This window comes from Grus americana, chromosome 1, assembly GCF_028858705.1.
Source record: "Grus americana isolate bGruAme1 chromosome 1, bGruAme1.mat, whole genome shotgun sequence".
NCBI lineage: Eukaryota > Metazoa > Chordata > Aves > Gruiformes > Gruidae > Grus > Grus americana.
In genome coordinates this window covers 8,740,298-8,763,524 of record NC_072852.1, presented here as the reverse complement: position 1 = coordinate 8,763,524, position 23,227 = coordinate 8,740,298, and the positions used below count along the sequence as shown (strand labels likewise).

The 23,227-nt window shown below is 43.4% G+C and overlaps 1 protein-coding gene across 4 annotated transcripts in view; it reads left to right on the top strand.

Annotated features, from left to right (window-relative positions):
* Positions 1 to 21,100, top strand: part of GRM3 (glutamate metabotropic receptor 3) — a 113,319-nt gene extending 92,219 nt beyond the window's left edge. For all 4 annotated transcript variants that reach the window (XM_054812045.1, XM_054812035.1, XM_054812030.1 and 1 more), the window contains 3 exons: positions 3,309 to 4,375; positions 14,810 to 14,984; positions 20,553 to 21,100. In XM_054812045.1, coding sequence (XP_054668020.1) covers positions 3,309 to 4,375; positions 14,810 to 14,984; positions 20,553 to 20,626 — 1,316 coding nt within the window. In that variant the 3' untranslated portion in view covers positions 20,627 to 21,100. The remainder of the gene's footprint in view (positions 1 to 3,308; positions 4,376 to 14,809; positions 14,985 to 20,552) is intronic.
* Positions 21,101 to 23,227: the final 2,127 nt, after the last annotated feature.

Sequence of the window (23,227 nt, the reverse complement as noted above, 5' to 3'; positions counted from 1 at the left end):
TCTTACCTGAAGCTGAAGGAGTTTGTCCTCCACTTACACAATGGCGTCCTCTCCTCTGATAGGATTTCTTCGGTGAGCTGACAGAGGTGGGCTGCGGGCACTGTGACTCCACAGGTTTCTGCCTTCTGCACTCTGTGGACCTCAGTGTTTCTCCTCTTCTCATAATTGTCACTGCTGTTGCATCTTCATTGCTGAACTGCTGCAAGGTGGAGCACAAAGCATCACTGGTTTATCTTTAAGTCACTTTTAATTATCCTTTCTTTTCCTTGATAACTTCTTTTGTAGAATTTCTCTTGATTAACTGCTTTGCATAAGGAAAACTCATTTCATGAAGTGCAAGGGGAGGAGAAGATTCCAAGAGACTGCTCAAAGGAGACAAAGTTTGTATTGTCATTCAGATAGCCTCTTAGCTAACAGCATGGGTAGACCCAGAGAGTCTTGTCTCTCATCTCCCAAGGGACAAATGCAAAACAGCTTAGCTACAGCTCTGAAAAATACCTGCCAGAGATACCTGCTATAAACATTGTAGGTTTACCATCAAAACCAAAATTTAACTACAAAAAAAAATTCTCAGAGTGACTTATGACAGGGCTTGACATCATCTGTGGGAAAATCATCTACCAGTATGCAAAAATTATTCTCTTTACTCTAGAACATAAAGTCCTGCTTTCTTACGATATTACATTTTTGCCTATAAGCTGCTTCTTTTATGATTATTATTAGATCATATGTTCTGAAAACATGACTTTTTGGAAGTGGTTCTACAGAATCTAGAATATGTTGATAAATATCAGTTAAAATGACTTAGTAATTTTACATGTAATCAGTGAGTATATTAATTGCTGCCACCCAGTGGGCTCATTTGTAGGCTTTGGCTCACCATACTGTAATTTAATACATCGTAGTTTGCCTAAATGATTTCATCCTCTCCATCTGAAGGAGTGTGATTTATTTTCCTCTATTAGCAGCCACTACAAATGAATGTTTCAAGCTACAAGCTGTGGTTGACTTAAAACATATTGTCCTTCCAAAACATTTTCTTCATATTTGTAGTGTGGAACAGCCCCATGAAAGGCAACATACACATAAACTTCAAGCTAACTATATGTAAGATTACCTGCTTTGCCTTCTGGACCTACCTGCAAGGTCCAAGGCAAATACTTTGCTCTATTTAAATGACAAATACTCTACTGGAACTAAGAAGTTGTTAAACATGTTACACAGGGGGAACTCTCTCCTGAAAAGTGTTGATATTTCTGACCTCCATGTAACTTGCACTGGGATACTCATGTGCTTGAAGTTGTGCACTTGACAGAAGATAAGCCATGCAGCCAGTTTGCAGTTTGCCTACCTGGGGCTCCACTGGTGCCAGTAGAAGTCACAGGCTCTCAGCACACCTCAGGAGCTGGCCTGTACAACACCGAAGTGAATAAATTGGCTCTTAAAACTGGGCTGCTGTGTTAACAGCTTCTGCAATCTATAGAAGTGTTATGAATAATGAAATAAGACACTGGCAATGACAACACATTATTGAAGAGCTCTTAAGTGTTGCATTATGATTTCATTTTAATGCTGCTCCTGGATGAGAGAGCTTGCATGCCTGTGCATGAGGACGAGGAGGAAGAGAAGGGAAACTGCTTAATAGTCTTCTTGTTGACCTATATTTTTAATTTAGCTACCTGTCTAATTTAGAGCATGTTATTTCCAGGAGGACTGGCCATTTGGGGGAGTATTATGCTGCCCTTAACTTTTGTACACTCAGAGGTCTTGTTGGGCTAGACAGCAGTACAACTAGATGCCAACAGTGAAGAAGAAGAGAAAACAATCCTCTTACACATTCCTGGGTTACCCAGACCTAGTCTGTAATCCTGCAAACCAAGGCTGTCCACCACTGCAGTTGATACAGGTGAGGTGGCAAAGCACAGGAGAGGGCAGGGATAAGAACAGGCAGAGCCTTGGCTCAAACCCAGAAGAGACTATAGATGGGCATGAATTATCTTCCATCCTTGCCCTAAGATAAGTAGAAAGTTGGGAAAGAAATGCACTCCAAGTCCAGCACCTGGGGAGGTGCAGGTTATGCATTAACCCTCCAACCTTAGTCGGAGTACTGCAAAATAAGGTAATGTTCTGCAGGAGTAAAGGTGAAAGAATTTAGCCTCAGTGCTTTATGGAAGCTAAATACATCTACTGCAAGAAATCCAAAGTATCTGGAGGTTGAAGTGGAGGAAGATATTACATCCTTATATGGCATTGCTCATGCTCAAGCACAGCATGGGCGCAGATGCAGGAACAAAGATTTATTCCAGCAATGATAGTGGAACCACTTCCGTAACCAAAGACACTGGGGAATGAAATCACCTTTATTGCTCATCAATGGCAAAAAAAAAAACCCTTTTGGTTCCTGCCTATAAAGCTATTCACCTTTGATGCTACAGCAAATACCAATAAATCACATGGTAAATGAAATATCCTCCTACATTTTTAATATTTCTTCATTCCCTGCATGAACCTCAACTGGAGGAAAAAACAAAAACTCTCCAGGGCTTACCAGATGGAAGTGTTAGAATATTGATTTCACAGAAGGTCACAGATCCAGTTTATGGTTTTTTTCATCTATTCCTCAAACAAGGTGTAGTACCAAAGCAGCACATGCTGGGAACCTCATACCAGACAAGAAATATCAGAAACTGGTAAAATTGAAGCAAAATAGAAGGGATTCAAAGCTTCCTAAAACACAGGGAGAAGTGAAAAAGACATAGTAAGAAACTGTTGAGGACTTCATAGTTACTTCTCCATCATCTTCAAAATGAATCTTCTATTGAATCACATTCCAGGCTGCTGGCCTCAAAACTGATGTTTATTGATTTCACCATTTGAATTTTCTTATATAATGACAGCCGAATTTCACCAAATAATGCTGAGTCTCAGTTAGAAGCAGACCTTTTTCTTTCAAGAGAACATGTGAAAGGTAGCAATTGGGCATACTGGGGGAAATAATGGGAGAATTAGTTTGCATCCAGTGATACAAATGTCCAAAAAAAGTAAGGACATTGGTAATCTAACGTAACTCTCCACATTTACAAATAATTCTCATGCAATAAAGTGAAATAGAGTTCTATTATCTGAGTTCTTTTCTTCTTCCAAGTTCAAAAATTAGACAGATACAGACCTCTCAACTTACCTGTTGGCACTTGAATTGGATTCTATAAGGTGTCAGATGTCTGTGCTTGCCAAAAGGATAAAAAAAAGTCATATGCTGTTTTGATAATAATATTCCGTTTTTTCTTTCTTTTTTTTTTTTCCCACAGCTCCATTCAACCCTCCCAATGCCGATGACAGTATGGTCAAATTTGATGCCTATGGAGATGGGATAGGACGATACAACGTGTTTAATTTCCAGTACACGGGGGGCAGATACTCCTATGTGAAGGTTGGTCACTGGGCAGAAACCTTGTCACTTGATGTAGACTCTATCCACTGGTCCAGGAGCTCTGTCCCCATCTCCCAGTGCAGTGACCCTTGTGCTCCTAACGAGATGAAGAATATGCAACCAGGAGATGTCTGCTGTTGGATTTGTATTCCCTGTGAAACCTATGAGTACCTGGCTGATGAATTTACCTGTGCAGACTGTGGACCTGGAAAATGGCCCACAGCTGACCTGACTGGCTGTTATGACCTACCAGAAGACTACATCAAGTGGGAAGATGCTTGGGCAATAGGTCCCGTTACCATTGCATGCCTGGGCTTTATTTGTACTTTTATGGTCATTGCAGTGTTCATCAAGCACAACAATACCCCCCTGGTCAAAGCCTCTGGCCGTGAACTGTGCTACATATTGCTCTTTGGGGTCTTCCTGTCTTACAGCATGACTTTCTTCTTCATAGCCAAGCCTTCTCCAGCTATCTGCACCCTGCGTCGTTTGGGGCTAGGAAGTTCCTTTGCTGTCTGCTACTCTGCCCTTCTGACAAAAACAAACTGCATAGCCAGAATATTTGATGGTGTAAAGAACGGTGCTCAAAGGCCTAAGTTCATCAGCCCCAGCTCTCAGGTCTTCATCTGCCTGAGCCTCATTTTGGTACAGATTGTGGTGGTGTCCGTGTGGCTTATCCTGGAGGCCCCTGGCACCAGGCGGTACACTCTTCCTGAGAAGAGAGAGACTGTCATATTGAAATGCAATGTCAAAGATTCCAGTATGTTAATCTCCTTAACATATGATGTAATCCTCGTAGTCTTATGCACTGTATATGCCTTCAAAACAAGAAAATGTCCAGAGAATTTCAACGAAGCCAAGTTTATCGGTTTCACAATGTACACAACGTGCATCATTTGGCTGGCCTTTCTCCCCATATTTTATGTGACATCCAGTGACTACAGAGTAAGTCTTTGGATACCTGTTTCCATAAATCATGTGCATCACTTTAGAGGACCGTGTCATCATTCACTAAAAGCTTCTTTCACTTCCTTTGTCCCCTGGATCCCTTGCTCTGTTTCAATGTTAATGTCCACCTAAGCATATTACAAAATTTTAGTTTATTTCTAAGAAAGATGGTCTCATTTCAAACTGAGCATGTACAGTTGGAGGTGGAAGGGATTAGCACTATGAGTCTGATTATGTTAGAGAGATAGAGTATGGATAAAATATTCATACTGGTACATCAGTATGTGAAGTCATAATCCTAACAAAAAAACCTAGTAGATCATGAGCTAGAATAAGTCATAATCCATTTTTTGGTGGAGGTGGGCCTTAAATTAAAAACTGAACTAACTAGTCGTCTTCTGTAAAAGAATCTGCCATTCAAACAGGTTATTTTATTCTAATAAAAAAGATAAGAAAACAGAGTTGTTTAAAAAAAATCAACTAATGTTATGCTTGAATACAGAACTTTTTATTCTTTCTACATTTTATAGGGGACAAAGCACATACCTCACTGAGCAGAAAATATTGGTCAGCCTTCACCAACAAACCTAAAAAAAATTAAATTAAGTTGTCACGTAGTGTTGCAAAGCTTAAAGTCCAATAAAATCATATTTTTGGACAGAAGAAAATTGTCTCAGAAAAAGATTCAGATTTGCTCCACTAGAAATCTCACAGTTATTATGATGTGAGAAATGACTGCTGGAGTTGGCCCTTACAGCAGTTTGCAGTGAATTAATTCAACTTTCTGCCCAGAAGAAAGGTAGCAGACTAACTTAGGTTGGTATTATAACCAGTAGTATGTACATGAAATAGCATGTAAAACTGTGGAGCTAATAATGTCATTTAACATACTTTTGGTGTGACAGCCTGGAACAGTATATTTAGTATTATTTTTCTCAGCTTAGGAAAGGTACTGCAAACCTCGAGAAAACAAGGATAGATAACAAACGACGCAGTAAGACACGCAGAGTGACAGTAAAAGAGCTAAATATATTTAGTCTAGACAAGAGTAAACCCAGGGAGACGTGATCACAGACTATAAATAATTTCAAGGCAAGAAAAAGAGAGAAAGGGATTATTCAGTCTCAGGAGAAATTAGAATGGTGAGTAATGGATTGAAGCTAATGAAGGAAAAGTTTAAGGCAGGCACTGGGGAACAGCTCCGGACACCCAAAGTAATCAGGAAGATAGACACAGAAGGAGGGTAATATCAGTGCAGACAGTCACATGAGTGGGCAGCACAGACACTAATGGTCAAGAAGAGCATGACTTGATTGCTCGAGCAGCATTTTTCAGCCTTATCTCCTGAGTGGAATTTTCAAAACCACCCATAGGCATTTAATTTAAATGCAAAGTTCCAAGTAAGCCATCTTGAGTCCTACCAAATTGACAGAAAATGCTTTTAACACTTTTTTTGATACTTTCATGACATGTCAGGAGCTTTTTGAAAATCCCATCCTAGATGTCTACACTTCTGGGGCTCCTTTGAAAAGCCCATATTTAATTTCCATGCAGTGTTACATGTTAACTCTGAATCAACCCATGCCATCCTAATGTAGACCAATACTGGTGGCATCCCCAATAAACAACCTTAGAAACATAACTGTAGCAATGAAAAAAAAAGAATGTTGACTGGCTTGAGATTTTATCATTAAGCACAAACATCACTTAGGACTCATCCTTCTAAAAAAAAAAAGAGAGAGGCATTGGAAATATATCCAGAGATTTGGTGTTGGCCCACCATAGTAGTTAAAGAACAAACAAAAAAGGTATTTCAACGTAGTATACATTCCTACCAATACCGAAGCAGAAATGTCCCTGTATGAACCCTATACGACAGGTGCCAGACAACGTTAGATATGCTGGGATGTCATATTACTGTATGTCTTACAGATTCACCCACCAAAGAACCCTGCTATTTGGTTAAGGCCTTCTCTGCTATGAGAAGGATTTATGGTATAGCTATGCCTCCAGTACATACATTTTTTTTTTTTCTGTTAGATGAAGCTTGCTTGTATTGGCATGATCAGTCTCTTATCCCTGAATTGAATAAATTTTAACAGCAAAAGGAATTCTGGGGGAAGGGTTTACAGTAGAGCTCTTGGTGATTCAATCATGATGTCAGGTGTGGGATTTTTCCACACACAACATGTCTTCACACAATCACCAAGGTTGAAAGGGACCTCTGGGGATTGTCTTGTCCTACCTCCCCTGCTCCAAGCTGAGTCATCTACAGCAGGTCACTCAAGGCTGTGTCCAGTCAGGGTTTGAATATCTCCAAGGATAGAGACTCCACAATCTCTTTGGGCAACCTGTACCAGTGTTTGACCATCTTCACAATTTTCTTATGTTTAAACAAAATTTCTTGTATTTTGGTTGGTGCCCATGGCCTCTTTTCTGGGTACTACTAGGAAAAGTCTAGCTCTTTTTCTTTTCTCCTCCATAAGGTATATATATGCACTGATAAGATCCTCCTGAGCTTTCTCTTCTCCAAGCTGAACAGTCCCAGCTCTCTCAGCCTCTCCTCATATGACAGATTGTTCCAGTCCCTTAATCATCTCCATGGCCCTTTGCTGCACTTCCTCCAGTATGTTCATGTCTCTCTTGTAGTGATGAGCCCAGAGCTGGGCACAGCACCCCAGATGTGCCTCAGCAGTGCTGAGCAGAGGGGAAGGATGACTGCCCTTGACCTGCTGCCAACACTCTGCATAATGCAGCCCGGGAGGCCATTGGCCTTCTTTGCTGCAAGGGCGCATTGTTGGCTCATGATCTACTTGTCCCACCAGGACTTTCTCTGCAAAGCTGCTTTCCAGCTGGGTAGCCCCCAGCATCTACTGGTGTCTGGGGCTGTTCCTCCCAAGGTGCAGGACTCAGCTTTTCCTTTTTTTGAACTTCATGAGGCTCCTGTCATCCCATTTCTCCAGCTTGTCAAGGTAGCTCTGGATGGCAGCACAGCTATCTACTGTATCAACGACTATCTCACTTCTGTATCATCTTCAAAGTTATTGAGGGTTCAATCTGTCCCAGCACCCAGGTTGTTAATGAAGATGTTAAACTGCGTTGGTCCTAATATCAGCCCCTGGAACAACTAGTGAGTGGCCTCTGGCTGGACTTTGTGCCACAGTCTCAATCCTTTGAGCTCAGCAGTTCAGCCAGTTTTCCGTTCAGCTCACTGCCCACTTATCTAGCCTGTACTTCATCAGCTTGTCAAAGAGGATGTTATAGAAGACAGTGTTAAAAGCCTTACAAAGACAAATTAAATAATATTAACTACTCTCTCATCATCCACCAAGCCAGTTATTTCACTGTAGAAGTCTAACACGTTGGTTAAGTATAATTTCCCCTGTGTAAATCCATACTGACTATTGGCAGACACTGCTCCTCCATGCAAGCCTCCTGCCACATTTACTTGATTTCCTCACCATCGGGATGGGCCATTCTTAAGCTTGGGTGAGGCAATTCTTGAAAAACAGCCAGGCCTCTTGGACCTCTCTTCTCTCCAGGACGATATCACATGGTATTCTTCCAAAAAGATGCCTGAACAGGTCAACCTGCTCTGCAGGGTGGCGATCCTACTTTTTGCCTTGCTTCCTTCTCTCAGGATCCTGAATTCCACCATTTGCTGGTTGTGGCAGCCAAAGCTTTCCCTGCCTGTCACATTCCTGACAAGTTCTTGCTTGTTTGTAAGTACGAGATCATAAGGAGCATCTTCCTTCATCAGTTCCTCAGTCATCTGTTTTAGGAAGTTGACCTCAGTGTGCTCCAAAACCCTCCTGCATTGCCTCTGCCCTGCTGTGTTGTCCATCCAGCAGGTATCGGGCAGGCTGAACTGTCCCAAGGACACCAGGGCCTGCAAATGCAAGACTTCTCCCAGTTGTCTGAAAAAAGCCTCATCTACTTCTTCCTGATTATGTGGTCTATAGCAGACACCCACCACAATGTTGTCCACTTTGTTCTGCCCGCTAATCCTGACCCGTAATCCATCAGGTGGCTCAAGACCCATTGCCAGGCAGAGCCCCATTCACTCCTGCTGCTCTCTCACACAGAGTGCAACCCTGTCTCCTCGCCCTGCTACCAGCGTACTGCCCTGTGCTGTAACGGCAGCCATGCTGTAATTGCAGGTTGGTAAGGAGAGCAGGAGCCAATCGCGGAGGGGAGCTGTTCTGGATCCAGCCTGGCCTGCAGCTGAGCACCAGATCTTGGTGCACTGATGGTTTTCCTGAGACAGGGAAATGCCAGGGGAGCAAAGAGACCCTCCAGGAGCCAGCAGCTCTCCTGGGAGATGCTGATGGGGCCTGGGCATTGCCGGAGCCACAGTGGCCGCTCCACACCTACAAAGGGCAGCCCAGGGAGTGCGATGGGCCGGGAGCGCCGTGACCAGAGCAGGCAAACAGGGCACGGGGTGGCAGCCAGGGCGTGACGTGGCAGTTGGTGTGGCAGTTGACACGGCAGTCGATGTGGTAGTTGACACAGGAGGGCATTCAGGAGGGGCGTCTCTTCGAAGGAGGGACATTCCACTGGCCAAGTGGGAGACCTGAAGTACACATAACCCAGCAACCGGGCACCGTCCTGTGACAGGCCAAGGGCACCCATCCCACCTGAGCCCCAAGGAAGACTTGCCTGCAGAAGGTGTGCCCAGGTGGAGGACCTCCTGCAGCGGGTGGCTGAGCTGCAGGCAGCGGTGAGAAGGCTGCGTAACATCAGGGAGCCAAGAAGGAGTGAGATAGCTGATTCCAAGCGCAGTCTGCAGTGGACCCACAGCTCATGGCCAAACTGCCAAAAACTCCCCCACCGGCACACACAGAAGGGAGGGGGGCCAATGATGCAGAAGAGTGGAAGCTTGCGACAGCAAGGACCAGGAGGAGGAAGAGACTTCGCCTGAAGCCTGAGGTGCCCTTGCAGAACTGCTTCACAGCTCTGCAGACTGAAGAGGAAAGACCCGCCACATGAGGAGAGGTGCTGGAGCTAAGGCAGCCCGGTCTGCACCCCATGTAACTACCAGTGCAAGTAAGAAAAGGCAATGGGTGATAGCAGTAGGAGACTCTGTTCTGAGAGGTACAGAAGTACCCATCTGCCTACCTGACGGACTCTCCAGGGAGGTGTGCTGCTTACCAGGGCTCGGATCAGGGATGTCACCAAGAGAATACCAAGCCTTGTACAGTCCACTGGCTATTATCTTTAGGAAGGACAGGCAGAGCAGACGAGGACGGGGGTGTTGCCCTCTATGTCAATGACCAGCTGGAGTGCATGGAGCTCCGCCTGGGGATGGATGAGGACCAGACTGAGAATTTATGAGTCAGGATTAAAGGGAGGGCAGGGACAGGTGACATCATAGCAGGGGTCTGCTACAGGCCACCCAACCAGGAAGACTGAGCAGATGAGGCTATCTATAGACAGATAGGAGCAGCCTCACGTTCACAAGCCCTGATCCTCATGGAAGGCTTCAACCACCCTGATGTCTATTGAAGCAACAACACAGGAGGGCATAAGCAGTCCCGGAGGTTCCTGGAATGTGTTGATGATAACTTCATTCTCTAAGTGATAGAGGAGCCAACAAGGAGAGGTGCCATGCAAGACCTTGTTCTCACCAACAAGGAGGGGCTGGTGAAGAATGTGAAGCTCAAGGGCAGCCTTGGCTGCAGTGACCATGAAATGGTGGAGTTCAAGATCCTCAGGGCGGCGAGGAGGGCGCACGGCAAGCTCACTACCCTGGACTTCAGGAGAGCAGACTTTGGCCTCTTCCGGGACCTGCTTGGTCGAGTACCATAAGACAAAGCCCTGGAAGGAAGAGGGGCCCAAGATAGCAGGTTAGTATTCAAGGATCACCTCCTCCAAGCTCAGGAGCAATGCATCCCAACAAAGAGGAAGTCAGGCAAAAACACCAGGAGGCCTGCCTGGATGAACAAGGAACTCCTGGACAAACTCAAACACAAAAAGGAATCCTACAGAGGGTGGAAGCAAGGGCAGGTAGCCTGGGAGGAATATAGAGAAACTGCCCAAGCAGCCAGGGATTGGGTTAGGAAAACTAAAGCCCTGACAGGATTAAATCTGGCCAGGGACGTCAAGAAAAGCTTTATAGGTATGTCAGTGATAAAAGGAAGACTAGGGAAAATATGGGCCCTTTATGGAAGGAAACTGGAGACCTGGTTACCCCGGCTATGGAGAAGGCTGAAGTACTCAATGACTTTTTTGCCTCAGTCTTCACTGGCAAGTGTCCTAGCCACACCACCCAAGCCTCACACAGCAAAGGCAAGGACTGGGAGGATCAAGAAGAAGATCAGGTTCAAGACCATCTAAGGAACCTGAAGGTGCAGAATTTGAGATGTATCCATGGCTCCTGAGGGAACTGGTGAATGAAGTTGCTAAGCCACTATCCATCATAGCTGAGAAGTCATGGGAAGGGGAAACATGACTCCCATTTTTAAATAGGGAAAAAATGAAGACTCGGGGAACTACAAGCTGCTCAGTCTCACCACTATGCCTGGCAAGATCGTGGAGTAGATCCTTCTGGAAACTATGCTAAGGCAGATGGGAAATAATGAGGTGACTGGTGGCAGCCAACATGGCTTCACTAAGGGCAAATCGTGCTTGACAAATTTAGTGGCGTTCTACCACAGGGTTACAGTGTTGGTGCATAAGGGAAGTGCAACTGATGTCATCTACCCGGACTTGGGCAAAGCATTTGACACTGTCCCGCACGACATCCTTGTCTCTAAATTGGAGAGTCATGGATTTGATGGATGGACCACGCGGTGGATAAGTAATTGGCTGGATGGTTGCACTCGAAGAGTTGCAGTCAACAGCTCGATGTCAAAGTGGAGACCAGCGACGAGTGGCGTTTCTCGACACACTGAAGGGAAGGTATGACATCCAGAAGGACCTTGACAGGCAAACCGCATGAAATTCAGTAGGGCCAAATGCAAGGTCCTGCACATGGGTCAAAACAATCCCAAGCACAAATATAGGCTCCATGGAGAATGGATTGAGAGCAGCCCTGAGGAGAAGGACTTCGGCGTACTGGTGGACAAGAAGCTCAACTTGACCCAGCAATGTGCATTTGCAGCTCAGAAAGCCAACTGTATCCTGGGCTGCATCAAAAGAAGTGTGACCAGCAGGTTGAGGGAAGGGGATTCTCCCCCTCTACTCCACTCTTGTGAGACCCCACCTGGAGTACTGCATCCAGCTCTGGGGTTCCCAGTACAAGAAACACTTGGACCTGTTGGAGCAAGTCCAGAGGAGGCCACAAAGCTGATCAGAGGGCTGGAGCACCTCTCCTATGAGGACAGGCTGAGAGAGTTGGGATTGTCCAGCCTGGAGAAAAGGCGGCTCCAGGGAGACCTTAGAGCAGCCTTCCAGTACCTACAAGATGGGACCTACAAGAAAGCTGGAGAGGGACTGTTTACAAGGGCATGGGGTGACAGGACAAGGGGGAATGGGTTTAAGCTGAAAGAGGGGAGATTTAGATTAGATGTTAGAAAGAAATTCTTTATGATGAGGGTGGTGAGGCACTGGCACAGGTTGCCCAGAGAAGCTGTGGATGCCCCGTCCCTGGAAGTGTTCAAGACCAGGCTGGATGGGGCTTAGGGCAACCTGGTCTAGTGGAGGGTGCCCCTGCCCATGGCAGGGGGGTTGGAACTAGATGATCTTTGAGTTCCCTTCCAACCCAAACCATTCTATGATTCCACGATCTGCCTGCTGCAACAAGTCACAGACTTCCAGCCTTCATCATCATGGGAGCCTCCATTTCCCAATTCAAGAAACATAGTCTGCCTTGTTCTTCTCTAGTACAGGCCAGGTTCTTGTACCTGCAGAGTGTCAGAGAAGATCAAGTCCACCTTATTCTCATCATGTCTGATGCTGTAAACTCTGCTGACCTCCTCCCATAGCTCTTTAACATGGCAACAGAAATCTTCCACATCTCCTGCAGAAAAGGAGAACAGCTCCCTCAGCCCCGATGAGAGGCTTCGGGCATCCCTGCAACTCCAAGGCTGCAGGCCTGCATCCTCCCTTGGGAGGTCAGTTTTGGTCAATCCTGATATGCCAGGGATAGTTGCCCCTGCAGGCATTGGGGACCATACCCTGTGGCATCCCCCTTGCTCTGCACAAAAACACAGCCTTCAGCAAAACTTTCAGCCCTCTTCTGTGCACATTTCTGCATGCTGATGAACATGTTAGCTGTCCAGCACCTTCAGAGGGCTCTTCCCAGCACCTGCAACAAGAATGCCAAACCTTACCTAACCAAGAGTCAGCTCAGACAAAAGCTGGTCAAGGACAACTGACAGAGCTGCTTAGGAGCTGATGGAGGTTGCTAGAAGTCACAGCCTCCTGCAGTGGTCCTCTCCCAACAGCAGTAAGGTACCCTGACATTCCTTGAAGTGTTCCCATGAATCCTTTAATGATCCCAGAAGTTGTTCCCAGAAAGTCTAGAAGATCCCAAAGCACAGGCCAGAAACTGCTCTGCAAACTTGCGTTTGGTGGCTGACTCTGTTAGCTGCACTGTCAAAAATGTAAAGGATAGCTCCTGGAAAAGATAGATTTCTCCAATGCCATTGATGTTCATGCAGAGGTCCACATTGATTTCAGAATCAAAGATACAGTGAAACCTGATATGATTAAGTAAGCACACATAACACAAATTCACAGCAGCCCTGACATCTAGCACATTTAAGGGAATTTTCAACCTGATCACCTTAGACAAAAGCAATAACACTGGAAGGGAAAAGTCTGAATGTTAAACTGGTTATAATGAAATGAGGTGTCCAAAATTCCTACTGTTTAGACAGTTTCTCCCTGCATTTTCTTTAGGGGTAATTCTGGCTCAAGGAGCTTGCCCCCCTGCCAGTCATTCCTGCCAGGTCCAGCAGGACAGCCTCTGTTGTACCAGCGCACCAGAGGCCAAGTTACACAGTGAACCATTAAGTGACCTGGGTTAAAAGGAACCCTGTGGGATAGGGCTATTTTTAACCCAAATCATTTCATCGATTGAGTCTATAATTATGTCAGCAGAGCTGAGCTGCTCTGGGAGGCACAAACCCTAGCAGAGCAGGGTAGGGAGGAGGGCTTTGTTAGTGAAGAGCACTTGAAACTACTACTTTCATTTATTCTTTTTTTATAAGAAAATTCCTAGTCCTGTTTTACCTGTACAGTGCCTGGTTCAATACCCACCCTGAAGTGAGAGCAGAGCCCTATGGACAAAATGCAAAGTGAAGGAGAAAGTGCAGCTGGAAACATTCAGGTGTCCCTTTCTCATGCTGCCCCTCTGGGGTCTTCCATGTTCACTCATCTTGTGAAAGCTGAGTACCTTTTCATGGTGCTTGCCACATCTACCTTGGGGAAAGAGTGATTATTACAAGATCACATTAATTATACTCGCTGCTGACAAAGCACTTGGTGCTCGGTTTATACATAAAGCAACAAAATCCATTCCCTACTCCATTTTTTGTTTTGCACCAATTATTTGTGACAAGTAGGTATGAGAAGCATTCCCGTGGAAGAAGGCTAATCTCCAAGGACTGCAGGAGTGTAACTAAGGAAAATGAGGCATGGATGTATAATCATTCAAATTAAGCAGTAGAGTTTAAAGCAGTTTAATTCAACATCTTAATTAAGGAATCTGCTTGGAAGAAAAGAATATAAACTGAAAATGAGGCAGTAAACTGCCACCTAGTTATACCATAGAACAAAAAGGAAGAAAGATAGTATCAGCAAAGTTGTACTAACAAATGCCCCAAAGGCAACTACTCTAAAATCCTGCAGCCTTACACACAATGCATTTCTCAGCCCAAAAATTTCTGTCTCAAAATCAGGGCATCTTTCAGGCCCAGTCTGACAAATGTCACCGGCTCTTATGTTTACTCCAAATTACACCTATGTTCCTGCAAGGGATTGTTCAAGTTCTCTGATCAGGATTGAAGTTGGAGACTAAACTGTTTTTCAAATGGATGCTCTACATGAGGCATCTAATGTTAACCCACATAAACTACATAACCGCATATATTATGGTATGTGCAAGCTGGTTTCCACTGTAGACAGCTTTGCGCAGTTGTTGCGTGATGGGCATTACAGCAGATTTCCTGATTAATTTAGAAATCAAGGGGATGAGAGATGAGAGAAAGAGAGCAGAACTATCCTTTCTGTGCTAATCCGAGGGAGAACACGCTCACTCAAGCTCCCCCTGATACGTAGAGACACAGGGTACCATCAGCACCATGCACCTCACTCATATGATGCTAGAATTGTGGAAGATAAGGATGCGACAGATGTTCAAGCAAGCCTGTACCAGTGCAAACCCCCAGGACTGTGGTTCCTACTGTTGTACATAATGCTTCTAATATTCTGCATTTCAGAGCTTTACATACTGAAACACAGCGCTTTGCGCCCACTCTCTTCTAGGTGCAAACCACCACCATGTGCATCTCTGTGAGTCTGAGCGGTTTCGTTGTGCTGGGCTGCTTGTTCGCACCCAAGGTGCACATCATCCTCTTCCAGCCCCAGAAGAATGTGGTCACTCACAGACTCCATCTCAACAGGTTCAGTGTCAGTGGGACCGGGACCACTTATTCCCAGTGTAAGTAACAAAACCGCCACCTTTCTATGAGGATGTGGGATTGCGGTGAGTTTGGGTAAAGACAAGATGTGTTTTTCACCAGAAACAAAAAGACCTTTATAGGCTGGGCTGTGTCCCCCCATGCAAGCATCACTTCATTTGTGTCTGGAGAGAAGAACTCATCCCCCTCCCATGGGAATGAGCTCAGAGCCCGCTCTGAAGCTCACTGAAGTCAGCAGAAAGCTTTTGGCGGGCTCTGACTCCGTCCCGCTGCTCAAACGAAGTAGAGCCCGTCGCTCGCTGTCACTCTCGCAGCAGTGACAGGAACAGATTGCCCTGGGGTATTCCTGTCAAAATGACATGCTGACAGGACCTGGGCCACAATGCAGCATGCTCTCGATGGCTTTTATTGCCTGCATTACAAGGAAAGGCTCCAAGTCTGCAGCAAATGCATACAAGAGATGCCATAAACTGTATCTGTATGCTGAGTGTGAGCCATACCCTTTTTAAGTGCCACAGCCAGGAGAAGCAATCAGTGCTCTGTTGCAAGGACAACTCATCTGTTCTGCCTCCCTCCTTTCCTTCATCTCCAATCTCTTCATCCCAAGCAGATTCACATCTGTGATTTTGTTTTGAGGCTGTCACTCCTCTTCTGTGTGAGTTGCTCAGAGATTTTTTTGGATTTAAAAACAAAAAAAGTAATCTGTATGTTTTTTGGGGTTTTTTCCTTGTCAAGCTTAACTAGTCAAGGATGGGAGCACACAGCACCTTGTTCACAGATCTCTGCGGACAGCATGTCTAACGTGGAAAGCTAATTGAAAAAGTACACTACAACTATAAAGAGGCAAGGAATAAGAAAAAGGAAAGGGGGGACACAGAGCAAGGCGTGCCAGCAAGTTCACACTAACCTAACTTCAAGTTTTTGAGTATCACTTAAATTTCAAAATTGGCTAGAAACCTTTGGCACTTCAGATTTCAGGCAGAACATGGAAGAAACTTAGGATCCTGCTGTGTATCACATCGACAGGGATTAGGAGGTAAAGGGGTCCTAGCCATCTCTGGCTCTCCCACCCCGAACCATAATGTGTCATGAATGCCCAGGGTCCCTTAACAAGAGAGCAGCCGTGTGGCTCTACACATCCTCCATTGCATCAGAGCCAGCACTGCATCCAGCCCTGACACCAGAACTCAAATCTCCTTGATGTTTTGGAAAACTTAAACCAAGAGAGATGAGATGGCCCTAAGTGCCAAGCACTCCCAAAAGCGATGGATTTGCAAGACCAATGGTCACCCAGTAACCTTTAGAAGTTTGGTCCCTTGACAAAATGGTAAGGCCCATGAGATTATTTTCATCCCTTATGAATTTTGTATAAATGATCTTTCCAAGTTTTTTAATTCTCTCATACTACAGAATAAGCTTAGTCAGAAACCATTTTGATTCATGGATACTTTTGTACAGGACTGCATTTTTGAATCTGTTATTTTTATTATAATGCCCAGATAATACATGTGTGTGCACAAGCATGCATGCAACTGAAAGACATCCTTACTGCACATCTTTACATTAAAAGCCTACTTTTTCAGCTTTGTTAATAGCTTTTAGACATTAAGGAAAGCATAAACATCTAGACTTACAATCTCTTGCTACTTCATTGTTTGGAAAGGTGGACATTTTTCCTGCTTACACCTAGCTGAGGAAGGGCTGCTTGTCTTTGTTGGTCTTTTTGGACCATGGCAAGATGTGGACCTGGAATTAGGACTAAAATGCCCATCACATACAATGGAAAAAGTCCTATAGTCCATCTAGGACAATTATTTGGGAAAATAACACTGAGAATTAACTGTCTATCACAGCATCAATATTTTTAAGAAGGAAAATTTTCGCTTACTCCCATTTTTTTGGAAATTATTTTAAAGACATTTTCTTTTTTTTTTTTCAACTGTTTACTTATTTATAAAGCTCCAAAAAGGTTGTCAGCCAAATTGATTCTAATCCATGCCTAAAGTATTCCTCTCATCAGTCCTGGGGCTGTCAGTTTGTTTTTATTTTGGTCTTGATGGTGTTTTCATCAGTCAGAAACTGCTTAATATGAGACTGATCAAAATTAGCTCCAGGGCATTCTAATAACAGCAACATCTGAAAAGCCAGTTCTTGTTCATTATCAGAGCTTTAGAAGACAGGAGTACCCAAATTGCTCGAATGGGCAGTGTGTTTCCTATCTCAACGGATTCTCACCTCCATTGCATCTCAGGGCTGCCAGCACCTCTTCACCCCATCAGTCATTAATGCCATGAGTATAGTGAGTCATGAACAGCAAGTGACTCATGGACAGTTTTTAACACAGTTCCTTGAACCGTGAAAACTGGCCAAACACTATGGGAAAAGGTAAGTGACACTCATGATGCTCTTGGGTAGTATTAAGTGTTAGCTCTAAATGTGTATCACAGCTACATCCCTAAACTGAGCAGTGGAGGGAGGGTCTGTGTTAATTGTCAGCTGCATAAGCTGCAGTGTGGTGGTGGTCATGAAAGCCAAACTGAGCACCTCATGTAGTCATCTGAATACAGATGCATGCCATGCAGAAAGCAAGCAGAAGTGAATACTTGACTGCAAAGGAAGGAAATTTGTTTCAGAGGCACTGAGCTTTGACCATTTTGACAGCTGACGTCTGGACTACAAAAGAATATAGATTTAAGCTGAAGAGAGGCATGATATATGTACATATAGATAGATGACATTTTTTGAAATGTATATATCTGTACACATTTATTTGAATCTGAAAATTCATATTTGGCAATGCTGCGTGAGTTCTGCTTCCCCTGTAGTGTTTCCCCCATCGAGATGTTCCCCAATTTTCCTGTGGCCTGTTTTATAGACTTGGCAGAGGTATTCCCATAAGGTAGCAGGTCAGCACTCACAAAACTTCCCAGGGAGCTCAGGACTGATTTAAGCACATACATGATTCAGGCTGAGCTTTTACACCCTGAAGGTGTGATTCATCCAAGTTATGTCCACATGGAGAGCTGCACACAGACTTGAGCTCCTCCAGGTGTGCTCCACAGGGGTCAGAAAAAGAATTGAAGCTGCTGTTTATAGCCAGGCTGGTAAATTTTCTCTCTCAGAATTTATTTTCCCAGCCCTTGCTCCAAACTAGCCCTGATATGTGGCTTTTATACATGATTAACTCACAGTTGTCCAACTGTGAGCATGAGTAGAGGAAGTGGCACACAGACAGCAAGTTTGAATCTGCCTGTTCCTGACTGTAGGCATGCTGCAAGGTGCCACAGCAGTGCTGGGCTCTTGCATTTCACCTCTGGTTCTTTGCCTTGGATTGTCTGAGCAAAATGAGAGACAGCCAGGAAAGACGAGATCAAAAGCATGAATTGCAGCCAAATCAAGACTTCTGGTCATGTCACACATTTTTCTTTGGCCTCAACACAAGGCAAAATGGAGGTGAAGCATTTCTAGCAAGTCCAGCAATATTTCAGGAAACCCCTTGGCTGCTGCTGTAAGACACGACATGAAACCCAGAACCCTGCAGGGCCAGCAATTAACATTGCCAAGGTCTGTAAGGAAAAGTAAGATCTTTTGTTCAGTCTCAGGGAGAGCTGGATACTCAGTCTGAACGCTTTACTCCAGCCTGCAGAGTTAACAACGGCCTCTCAGCACTACAAGGGAGGTACGTGCTGTGGAGGAAGACTGGGAACTGAAAACACAAGGCCACTTGTTGCTCACCTACCACCATATTTCTCCGTCCAACTTTGACATCCTCCTGACCCAGTTACTGTAGTATTTGATCTATTCACGCTGCTCAATATGTTGGACTTCAAAAAAACCCTGAAGCTAAAAGCATTCTGGGTGGGTGACTGATGTTCACAGTAACAAAATTATTTTGCCTGTAGTCATACTGCAGTAGAACAGGGATTTGAATCAGGTCTCCTAAGCAATACTGATTTTTCTATTTGCCAAAAATAAGTAGAAATAAAAATAACAACAATAATAAAATTTCAGGTCAATGTGCTCCCATATTATACCCAGTTAAAAACTGAATACAAAACCTGATGGTTAATTTTCCCAAAATCATAAGCATGATGCCCTTTTACTTACAAATGATTGCTTTCGTATATGTGACTCAGAACACATACCCAAATCATGAAAGATAAATAAAATAATTCGGAGCAGGGGCTCATTCTTGGCTCTCCTGTTTATCAGGAATATGTCCTGCCCTCTTAGTAGGTTAGTCTAACAGGTACCTTTAAATTCTCTTGTTAAAGCAGTTCTGTTTTCCACAAAATATTTATTCAGTCAATGAAAGAATTAGAAATAGTAGATGATTTGAAGAAAGAATAATCTGTTCTGAAAATGATGCTGAGTGTCTTTGGAGAACTGGTCAGCAACTGAGTGTAGCCAGCACCAGTTTTGGAAGACTGAGCATGCCCTTGGTCAGCTGCATAAATTGCTTTTTACACTGGGTGATTGAGTTTACGAAGTCATTGTTTGCTGCGTGTTTTCTTTGATGAAGGCATCACATTACTCTGGGTCACTGTTATCATTAACCTAATGTATCTTTCAAAAAACAGCTTTATGGTGCCATGAGCAGGGATGTCACAGAGCATCTGAAAACATATTCCTGATGCCCAATGGATAATTTTAACAAAGATGGACAAACCAGCTTGCTTTTAAATTAAAATCCACAAGGCTTTAGCAGAATAGCAATATATCCTACAGTCAAAATACAAACGCATTTAGAAACAGATTCTGATTCTCAGATTCAATTGTCGTATCACTGAAGCAAAGAAAACCTGTTGAATAAAATATTAGGTAATGTAGACAAGGGTATCAGAATCTGGCCCTCATCTCTGGATGTGTGTTGAATCCTGATCCAGAGCTCCTAGAAATGAAGGATATTATGGTCAGAAAATATTCTGGGATTAGGTCAGAAATAATCTTGCTTTCAAATTCAGTTATTCAAAAATTTCTTCATCCAACATGTATAGAGGATTTTTTTTTTTTTTTTTTTGGTAATTAAAAAGCAGATCAACACACAGTCCTAATATGCAGAAGTGAATTCTCTCCTGGATATAAAAATGCATATCTTTTATTTCAGGAGTGTCCATTCCAATTACGTGAAAGCTCAAAGGACCAGACCTTAGCATTTCTTGCCAATAAAACACAAAAAATCCAAAGGTTCACCTTTTATTCTATAGGGATATCCTAGCACCACTCTAGCTATATTAATTCACACTAACATGCAAAGTGCTGTCAAGTGAGACCCAGTGGCCCAGAATCATCCAAAAATATTTCATGTATTTTATTCAGACACTTCTTGGAGAAGCTTAGTCACCCTAAGCATTCTCAATAGTCAGCGAAGAGAAACCAGGTTCCTCCAGAGGATACTCCAGCCTCAGACCTGAATTGCCTTGTAGAGGTGCAAGCAGTACCTCCATCAGCTCCACTGCTGACACAGTCACGTACAGTGACTTTTCATTGGACATGTTGGTTAAATTGGGTGAGATAGTCCAGATGAACATAAATTCTAATTATAATTTTTTGCCGTGGGTTGATTTTCCCCCGTCTTTCTCTTTCAGCATCTGCTAGTATGTACGTACCGACCGTCTGCAACGGAAGGGAAGTTCTGGACTCCACCACCTCATCTCTGTGATTGTGACTTGCAGTTCAGTTCTTGAGTTTTTAGACTGTTAGGCAAAATTTTGCACATGTTGTGCATTCCAGAAAACACCAGAAAACAAAAGAAATCAAGACAAAACTAGTACCTTTTTTTAGAAATGGTGTAATAAATTATTTTTGAGGATTGTACAGTATATAGTGATGTTCTGGAACTTTTTAGACTGATTTTAGCCCTTCTGTTGTTAACGGTTGTAAGGGACATGTAAATAACCGTGGTTCACAATGTGCATAGTCCTACAGTAAGGGAGTGATTTGTTGCAAGCACAGTTGCAATGTTAGGTGACTTCTTTCCTACGGAATTTTTTTGTAGCTCCTCGTTGTAATTAACTTAGACTGCATTTCTATGTTGTATATTACACTTACCTTACGTGTAACAGATTGGTTTTCTCAGCACAAAACAGCAGTATTAATGTAAAGGCACCAATAATAAAAAGATAAAAGTTTTTCAGCATGGTTTCATTTTTGTTTCTTCCTCCCTCAAGGTCATTACATTTCCCTAGACACGAGGATAGGTAAAAAGGATAAAATATCTGCAGTACTGGTGTGTGCACACACGTATCTGTCTATGGGTGTGTGCCTGTATTACAAAATCCATATCACATAATATGTGCTTATGATGAACGCTTTGTCAGGGTAAAGCATAAATTCCCTCTCCTTAACAAAACAAAACAAACAAACAAAAAAGCACATTTTTAAAGCATCTCAAATGCTCTTTTTGTTATTAAAATGTAGTGTAATTTCCAAAAGTGAAAATGCCTAATTGCATCTCAATGAGTTATTAGCAAAAAATTTTTGATCACTGGCTCACTCATTTGGCATAACTTAATGCTGTCATGCACACAATAGATTGGTAGCATATAAAAACCAAAGAGATTTTAGATTAGGTTGGCAGAGAGATAGGAGAAAATCTGTCAGAAAATTAGCTAAGACTGTTTTATACCTCCAGCCAAAACAAAGCTGGTTCAGTTTGTCTGCATCAACAGTGCAGTGAAAGGTAATTGGAACACTGCAGAAACACAGAGACCAAAAGAGAAATCCAGGAGACATTTACACACGTCTCTGGGGTGACCTTTGCATTCAAACTAAACGATTCAAGACACACGTACCAGCCACTTAGACAATTGCAAAATACCTTTAAAGTCTGGCTTTTATAACTGCACTCTTAAAGCTGCCCTCGTGCTATTGAAACAATCCGAAATCCTCCCTTCTGCCGGGTCCAATAAGTCATTAAGGAAACAAACACACCTTTGATTAATGTGTCTGGGCATATTTACCTAAGGGCTTGTTCCCGTTGATCTCATTCCAGCTGAGGTCAATAGCAAAATTCTCATTGACTTCAAAGGCAACACCACTGAGGCTTGAAAGGCAGGCACTACAGATACATACTGTTGGATGTACAAGTTCTCTGGAGCCCAGTTCTCCTGCACTTGCACATGCTTTTTTACATATTTCTAGAAAGGTGCAAGCCCTTAGGGCTGCACTAGCAAATGAAGTAGCTGTTATTTTGAATGCAAAAATTAAAGATGCAGATTCTTAAAATTCCTACTCACAGATAGATGCTTATTTTCTTTGGACATCCACATGTCCACCAGCAAAAACCTCTTGATGTCTATGTTTCTGTGACTGGCTATACAGGCAGTGTGACTTTCCCCAAAGTAAGTATTGCTCAGCCCACATTACGTGCAGAGCCCTACATTCAGCTTCTTTCTCTCTATAAGCACTGGATTGGCTAATGTTCTGGGCTTGGTTCCTGTAGGGGTCAAGCTTTGATAGGTTGGGAGTCTTGATTTCTAAATCAAGACCCCTTAAAGCATCTCAATTTGGACAGCTACATTTATTTGACTTTTTTTGTGCTCCTTGTGGATTAAGAGGATTTGCACAGTATAGCAAAAGGTCAAAATATCAGAACATAATGCTGATATCTCTGCTTCTACATTATCTTTATGGACCTCTTAAAAATGTCTAAGCCAATGAAAATTTCTTCTCAATTTTTATGGAAAGCAACAATCAGGGTCAAATCCACCTCACCTAACATTCATTAGTATAAGTAGCTACATATGAGCTTGTCAACCTCTTCTCCCTTTGTATTCAGTGGAGAGAAGTAGGCACAATTTCCCTGGCTTATCTCGGGCTGTTACTTTAGGGTGAGATGAATCTCTCCAAACAAAGGCTAGCAGAGCTTGCTCAGATCACAAAGTTTGCACTGAAAATAAAGGCATTGTGTCAGATGAATTCCACCCCCTAGAATCTAAATTGGCATCACTGAAGCTAATTTATAACAGGTGAGGATCTTACATGTTCCTGACATTCTTGTACTTTACTTGCTTTTATCTTGAAAGCTTTTCACTACTTTCCATTGGATGTCCAGGGATGTATGTTACCTGATATTGCCTGATTATTCAAGTAATCCAGTTTCAAAACACAGCAAAACAAAGAAGAAAAATGTCAAAGTCTGGCAGAGACTTTCCACACCTTACCGTCATTCAGAAGCCATAACTTCAGAGTACCTTAGCTCTCTGACACGAATCAAGATCACAGAAAGGTTTGTGAAAAATTGATCACTTTTTATTTATTG